This window comes from Spea bombifrons, chromosome 2, assembly GCF_027358695.1.
Source record: "Spea bombifrons isolate aSpeBom1 chromosome 2, aSpeBom1.2.pri, whole genome shotgun sequence".
Lineage (NCBI taxonomy): Eukaryota > Metazoa > Chordata > Amphibia > Anura > Pelobatidae > Spea > Spea bombifrons.
Genome location: NC_071088.1, coordinates 125,261,359 through 125,269,539, shown reverse-complemented (window position 1 = coordinate 125,269,539; position 8,181 = coordinate 125,261,359). Strand labels below are relative to the sequence as shown.

The 8,181-nt window shown below is 36.8% G+C and overlaps 1 protein-coding gene across 1 annotated transcript in view; it reads right to left on the bottom strand.

Moving 5' to 3' along the window:
* Nucleotides 1-254: 254 nt before the first annotated feature.
* FLT1 (fms related receptor tyrosine kinase 1) overlaps nucleotides 255-8,181 on the bottom strand; it is a 31,087-nt gene continuing 23,160 nt past the window's right edge. Inside the window, exons 11-13 of the mRNA XM_053456395.1 lie at nucleotides 4,884-5,001; nucleotides 3,083-3,191; nucleotides 255-1,000 (exon numbers count right to left, since the gene is read on the bottom strand). Of these exons, the coding sequence (XP_053312370.1) occupies nucleotides 597-1,000; nucleotides 3,083-3,191; nucleotides 4,884-5,001 (631 nt within the window). The 3' untranslated portion in view covers nucleotides 255-596. The remainder of the gene's footprint in view (nucleotides 1,001-3,082; nucleotides 3,192-4,883; nucleotides 5,002-8,181) is intronic.

The following is an 8,181-nucleotide window of genomic DNA, read 5'->3' as shown; positions in this document are numbered from 1 at the left end:
CCTTCCTACTAATCCAGCCCCATAAATGCCTAGACCCTCCTCCATGAAGCCACTACCCAGAAGAGGTAGCCTATCCTGGTAAATTCTCAGGTATAGTGATGAGATGTGTAATCCACACAGCTGTAGTGCCTGAACTATCTCTGTTTCCAAGTTCTATCATTTAGCTTATTTCTTCCACTCGCACCCAAATGTCATACACACACACAAAAATAGATTATATTACTCCTATGTAGGATTAATGATCTCCAGGTCTGCTTTCAATCTCTGAACTATAGAAATTACCATTAGGTGCATTCATTAAGTCCTACATTTTTTTTAAACAACATGAAAATAAAACTAGATGGTTTTAGAACAGGAGTAACATTGTGGATGATCCCTGAAACATTATCCTTCATAGAATGAGTTGCTTGGAGTTCCTTGCTACTGAATCTCCTGCTCGTAGTAGATATGACAATTCAGCTGGGTCAGTTTACTTTGCTTCACTCTCACTAATCCACACATGCACTGCCACTTCTCCAATACTTCCATGAAGCATATTCAGTACCTTCAATAATTAATCACAATCTTTGAGACCGCTGTAAGTTTCCATGAGTCTTTTAATGGGCCCCACTGCTTTCTGTTGTACAGTTGCTCTTCCTTCTTTTCAATTTAGAGGTCCTTGAGAAAGATGTTTTTTTATTGCAGTTGTCCCCTTTGATAGCAATTTCTTTCACCTGCTGAATTACTTCCCCTGTGTATATGTTCTTTCCCCTGCAAGAATAGCTTCCTGAATCCGCATGGGTGGCATTCTTGATGAGCGCCACCAGAGTCGTCGAGTATTCTGTTGTAACGGCATCTCTCTGTTTGCTGATGCTGTGATGCATTGTTCGGTTCCCAGTCTTCCTGAGTAAAGTCCAGCTAATATCTGTGTACAGGTACTTGTTAACCGAACATGATAATATTAAGTCTTCTCCTTCGGCTGGCTCTTTGTTTAAACTTACATGAAATCCATTAGGTATATCTGCAAATAACCAAAAATGCTAATGTTATTTAATATTTCCATGGTATCTACAGAATTACAGGGTTGCATGTTTAAATACAATGTCCTACTTTAACCATACAATTCTTAATAAGGTTTGTATTGAGTTTGGCTCCTCACTTCAAACAGTTAGAAAGTCTTACTTATGGGCATTATTGTATCTTCATTAGCTTAATTGCCACCTGTGATGCACATTGCATAAATTACACTCTTTGACACAGAGGGAAGGAATTGTGAATCACAATGGAAGTTATGTGAAAAAGTGATCTCAGTGTAAAATTTTGAGAAGCATGGACTTCTATTTTCAAAAAGTCACCTAGTAGGAACCTCAAAATGTAAAACATCAATAAAATCTGTGACAAGTAGTGATTACAGTAGCCAAGTGGACTTCTGACATGCGCTTCCACAGTACATGAGCATATATTGACTAATAACCGCATATATGCGACTACGATAGAATTCACAGGACTTTCACAATGTTAATCTCAATAAGACCCCTGTCCTATCACTTTATCTAATTTGGAAAGGTGAGGAATTGTATAAAATTACAAAACAAATTGGCCCAAATTCTTTAAATCAGAGGAAAATATGGATAATTTTAGCCTCTGCTCCAAAACCCTGTCCTATTAACCTGTCCTTGAATAAAACTTACACCCACGTGGAATCTAAACCAAGATCCTTCTGCAAGTGACTTCTGCCCCACATTAAACCAGATAGAAGAAACTAAGCATTGCATTAAACCACATAGAAGACATGTAACATCTGGTGTAGAGGAACACCTCTCTAAAAGTCATTTGCATTTTTTTCCCATTTTTACAACGGATGAATGCAAATATTTCTCATGGCAGATAAAGGGTTAAAAAATGTTTGCAAACAAGGAGCTGAAATCAAAGACATTAACAAGGGATATTTTTTGAGAGGTTAATGTGATATCAAGATGAACTTTTGTGCTTGTGCTTTCATCTTTTTATGTTTCCTTAGCGTCGTTAATGATTCTCGGTTCTGTACAAGCTCTCAGGGAAGAGCTAAGAACCTTCTGGATTGAAATCAAATACCGTATAACCGTGTCCCCCTGGTTTCTTATACCCAGCTCCATTTATTGAAATCACTGTAACGTTCAGTGGCGCGGCTGCAGTAATGTGGAAGAGTTTTATTTACTCAAGTGATTTGAAACTTCCTGTGGAAATAGCTCCCAGGTTTCCTGATGGAAGATGTTGTTTATCTTTGCCAAGCACCACTAGGAATCTCAAAATAAAATGCGTTTTGTGACATTGGGAAGCAAGAGAGATAAGGTTGTTCTGTTCCTGTTTCACCCTTGGTAATTACAATCACACCCACAGGCGTGCTGCGTGCCAATAAAGCAACGAAAAAAACTTCACATAGGTTACTCCAGTTTGACTTGAGAAGACTGAAGTGTTTTGTACATGCGTTTTCGGCATCTAAGAAATGGCCACAAGAGCCGTCAGGCCCAAATTACGCTTAGGATGTCTTCCATTTCAAAATCAATGTCAAAACAGATAGTCTCGGACACCCACTGGGCTTTGTCTCATCCCACGCTGTGATTCAGCAGTCAAAACATCAATAACAAGCGGAAAACAGGGATTAGAATATTTAATTTTGGAATATCATGGTTAGTCAGGCTGTTGGACTCCCGTTGGGATGTTCCTCATCCTGCCAGGGGGGACTTCTAGACCAACAAATCCAAGCGCACCAGATGTTTCTGGCCCTTGAGAAATTTTGAAGCTTACTTACAAATTAACAAATTAGAATGTCGTTTATTTAATAACTAATTTATGCAAACTCTTAACTATATTTGCAGTCATATCATTGGTATGATTTTTTTTTATAACTTTTTTTAAGGCTTTGACCCAATAGTCCTTCAATTGTCTAGTAGACAGGAGTTGTTCATATGTAATAACCAACCATTATTGCATTATAATTGAGGCAAATAGAAGGTCTCGACTGCAAAAGTGTGACAAGAGACCACCTAACTACTACACATGTGTAACTGGAGGGGGGAAAATAGCGGTTTATATGCAGTACGGACTCAGCCCTATAGCTTACCTGTTACATAATAACGTATGTGCCGTCTTTCACTTCCAATTTTGTTGGTGGCCACGCAGGTGTAAACTCCGGAAGCCTTAGACTCTTCTATAACAAGAATACTTGCTGTCTGAAAAAAAATATATAGATATTACATTAGCTCAAGGGTGCAAAACACCTTTTGATCAGGTAGCTTTAATAAATAGTTACGATCAAAATTTACTTAAATATGTGATGAGCTGGATTAATACTTGCAGGTAAGGGCAAAGAAGTGAAGTTGGATTGTCAACTACAAACATTATTAGGCTACAACAGTACATTTGAAGAAAAACCTGTATTCCCCTTCCTTAGAAATAGAAATTTTAACAATATTTAAGACCTATATGTAATATATGGTATATTCTCTGGAACCAAAGGAAAGGGATTCAGCAAAAGTTCATGGACTCCAGAATGCACTGTAAACAAATGTTTTATCGTGTGAACAAGGTACATATCTGTGGGTGGTTTAAGTGTATGTAGGTAATGGTCACTTGTAAATGTTAAACCTTTATTATTTTTATTTCATTGTATGAATAACAGACAACACACTTTTAGTCACGTATCACAGGGTAGGACACTAAAATTAGCTTGTGCGAAGGGTAAGAAGAGTAACGCCGAGTGGAAACGTGAGAATAAAACCGGCTTGGGTGTGGGAACTAAATTATTAAAGAAGAGTGGAAGTCAGTATAATATGACTAAGTATCAACACTTGTGTCACTGGCTCATTCAATAATGCCCTTAATGTTTTCTTAATATAAGTTCAGACAGCACTCAGCGGAAACATCACTGGAGCTCTATAACTGTCATTCCTCTATAGTCTAAATGACTTCTTAATAATAGAATGCGCTTCCTGCACTCCAAACAATATGAATTCAAGGATTGTGTGCTTATATGATAAACAATAAAAAGGTCACAAATATGTGAATTTACAAAGCAATTACTTCCAGCACTGAAAAAAAAACAACGGGGATTTCACTCTGGACAAACAATACGAAGGATCCAGTCTAAACCGAAGCTGCCACCAGCCTCTGCTATGGTCCAAGCCCTACGGAATGGTGCTTGAAGCATACGTGCCATCAGACCATTTATGTTCACTTCTGACCAGTATCTTAAGGCAGCTAATGACCAAAAGGACTTAGACTTATCCCAGATGGGTATATAGAACCATACATGCACCTTTAGAGTCTTCTAGCCTTGGCTGTGTAGATAATGCGACAATATGTCATATTACCGGTAAGTGTTGTAAAGCTGTGGACTGTATTATCTATAAAGGTGGCAAACTTTAAGAATGAGTGGACTGCTTATTCAAGGGATACACATTGTAATTCAAAAGTTGTTGATCCGCGGGTGATTGTGGCTGCCCATGAAATCATGAAGGATGCTCTCTTCTTCTGGGTATTATTAGCTTAGTGCTGGAAAGGTATTTTTGTTTCCTAGATCAGTGCAATTAAGGATGTCATGGATAAGCTAAAAATATGTTTTTTATTTTCGTCCTCACTATATAACACAAATTTTCAGGCTATATATTTGCATAGTAAGGAACATAACACAATATTCTGCTGATTAATGTTTCTGGATTACTAGAGTAGAATACTCTAGAGCAAATTTTATATTCTTAAAACATTTTTTTTACTTGTTCCATGTCCTTTGTATGGGGAGGACTTTGTAAGGTAAAAACTCCATAACACATATACTGTGTATTACTAATTTATTTGTATTTGTATCATACTCTAAAAGTTTGTGCTTATTCTGCTCAAAATAATAAGACTCTTGAATTTTTTACCTTGTTTTTCCCTTCGATAATCTGCGTTCGTTGTTTAAGGCTTTGGATTTTATTTCCAAGGTGGCTACTGTTCTTTCCAAGAATCACCGGAAGATCATTTTTAGTGGTAACATCACACCTGCACGAGAGAGTACATTTTTAAGGCACTTTTCGAACCACTGTACAAATGATATATGATATAAAATTACTTAGTAATTCATACATTTTTAAGTGAATCATGAAAAATTCAAGGAATGCTGGTAGGTCAAAGAAGCGGATCCTACATAATCATCTAAAACCACCTACACGTTGTATTATCCAACACTGAAATCAAGAAGAAATAAACTTCCTTGGTTCGTCTCTGTTCCAGTGAGGGATTATTAAATAAGTAGTGGTATTGATTACATGAATGGTACTTATTCATCGTGCAAGTTAATCTACAGTTCTAAATCTTCATGGTATTGCTCAGTCCTAACATTGTCTTGATACTAGAGCTTCTTCTGAGCCTTTTCTCGTTAAATACACATAGTCAGCACAAAGAACTAATGGAATTTGTGGAAGTGGAAATTATATGGAAATTCCCCAATGATTCCTTTGGGATTCAGGTGGAAACACAGTGGAGCTACCAGGAAGGGTTTGTCCAAGTCTGGATTCACGTATGAATGGGATGAGTTGTCCTTCCCAGTGCCTTGAACCATGAATCAGCAGCTATTAAATACAATTTGTTTTATAATCCAAAATTCCACCATGGAGTCAATTTTGAAATTCCTCAGCATAATTATAAACTTAATTGTATCTAAAAAAATATTGCCTTCTAGATATCACTAAGTTTTTTAAAAATATGATCTAACTGGACCACTATACCTGAAAATAAAGAAAACTCATAGGAACACGTCAATGTAATGGGGCTTCCCCAAGGCGTTATGGGTTTTCTCCAGATTATCATCACCTGGGGTACGGGGGCTTTTGCTATGGGGTTCCAATAATCTGCTGTACTTCTATTATAATTTTAAAAGAGGTGTAGGTACTCAATACTGACAAGTAACAAGCCCGTAAAACAATTTAGGGTGGCCCCACCAATGCCTTCAGTGTGATGGGTTCCTATATTTTAAGTCTCCTTTAATAATAAATAACCATAATAACCATAATTAGGGTATAACTGTAGAAACAACAGTTAGTCAACTACATTCAGGTAAAATTCTACAATTCCAAGTGTAATAAATGGCACTTTTGATGAAAATCTAAATATATCCTCCAACTCTCTTAATATTGATCGACCTCAATATGATTGAGAGCAAAATTGTTAAAGGTGGGTTTCCAAACAACTTTTGTATTACATTGTACTGGATTGTAAGCTCCTGAGGGCCATCTCTCCAATCTTTTTTTGTCATTCCATGTGTTCATTCCAATATAATGGAAAAGTACAATGGCACTTTATTTATTGCATTATTATTCATTTATTTATGGTTTCTGTGTTAAATTTCAGTCCGATACTGAAGAAGGACACTGTGTGGTCCTGATTAACATCAGATTACTATTACTATATATATATATATCATTTCTCTACCACCAAAATTTCAGGATCACTTGACCTACCAGTCTCAGCAGGATCTATGAATAGAACAAAAGGGCTTTATTAATGCGACTAAATTATTTCCCCCACTACGGTTACTATGACTTCAAACTGTGTTAAACGTTCTTAACAAAAAAAAAAAAAAATGATTTGGGATTTGGGAATATTTATTCTTGACTTTCCGTCAGCCTGTCCTTGACTGTAGACTTGTGTTTTTCCTACTCCTAACATTAAAAGAGGGAATAGAATTTAACAAAAGTCATCATTTCTATTTTAATATTATATACCAGAATGAAGCAGAAGAAGAGGAAGACGGTCATAAATCTGGCAGTGTACAGTAGCAGGAAGTTGAGAGCTCCTGCAATTATTTTTTCAAAGGTCTTACAGCAATTCCTCACTTCCACCAAGATTTCTTGTGTCTTGCTTTAACCCTTTTGAGCCTGTCCTTTCTAGAGCATTTATGGCTGTATTGATTAATAATAGCATTATTTATATAATATTATTATTTATTATTAAAAAAGAGGAGAACTTCACTGCACATATCAAAGATTATGTACAATATATAAATTAAAGAAATATTTCTTTGGTATCTCCTGTCTGATTGCCTAAAATCTTGCCTTGGTCAATATGGCCCATGTAGATCATTCGATATTGGTAAAAAGGATTGTAGCACTCTTCAAAGTAGTGAACAGCCGATGTATAGTCACTACACCGTAGTCTATATTAAAGTTTTAAGGTTCCAACTCTTTGGTTTCAGTATGCATTCTAAAGGGGAGATATTCTCACTCATAATGGATAATTAAATCATCAAAATCCCAATCCAACCCCCCCCATATTAACTATGCATTATGCTGGGTCACCTCTCCCAACAAGGGAAGCTCACTGGGATGAAATCTTTATAATGCACGGCCGAGGCAGTGAGTTAAAAGGTTCAGCCAATATACAAACTCGCATTAACCTGATGTTGAGATTAATTTAACCAGTTTTATTCTATAAATAAAAAAAAATCAAAGCTTAATGTGATAATTCCAAAATAATTGTTTCCTCTCTCAAGGAGTTAACATGGAATTTAAAAAAAAAAATGTGGGATATAGCTTGGCCCTTAAGAATACATAAAGCTTTTAAGGAAGTAAATTGTGCCATGTTTGAAGATGTAAAGATAACAGCAGTGCTGGGAACAGTCTTGTATAGTGGAGGAAGCCAAACAACAAGAGGAAAGCCGCATATGCTCCTGATTTCGCACAGGAAGCTCAAAGCACCTCCTGCCAGAGGAAGATAAGAAAGCTCCCATGGCCTATTCTGGATAAGGCCACTGTTATCAACCTGCACATTAACACTAATCTCCCACTACTCCACGCCGCTCACTCCTTGTGTGTTTTAAGCAAATTTGAAGACCCTGCCGCCATTTGTAGACGGCATGCCAAACACAATAGAATGTTATAATTATAACTCCTGAATGAAAAACGTTTCCGGGGAAAGCGTGTACGGTATGACATTTGTATACCGTGCTCGTGCAGTATTATAAATGAGTTTCATGATAAAGCTGTGGCACTTAGGTAAACAGTGGCCGTTGACTTCCATTTCTCCCCACGCCACGGTATTACTCCCGAAGAACAGAATTCTGAGGTCTTCATAGTTTACACAACCCTATATCGTGCTCTATGTATGCTGGTACGTCAAAAAGATTTAATAAACTTATAGATACGTAAAAAAAATATTAGGTTAATTACCTTTAAGCAACATTTA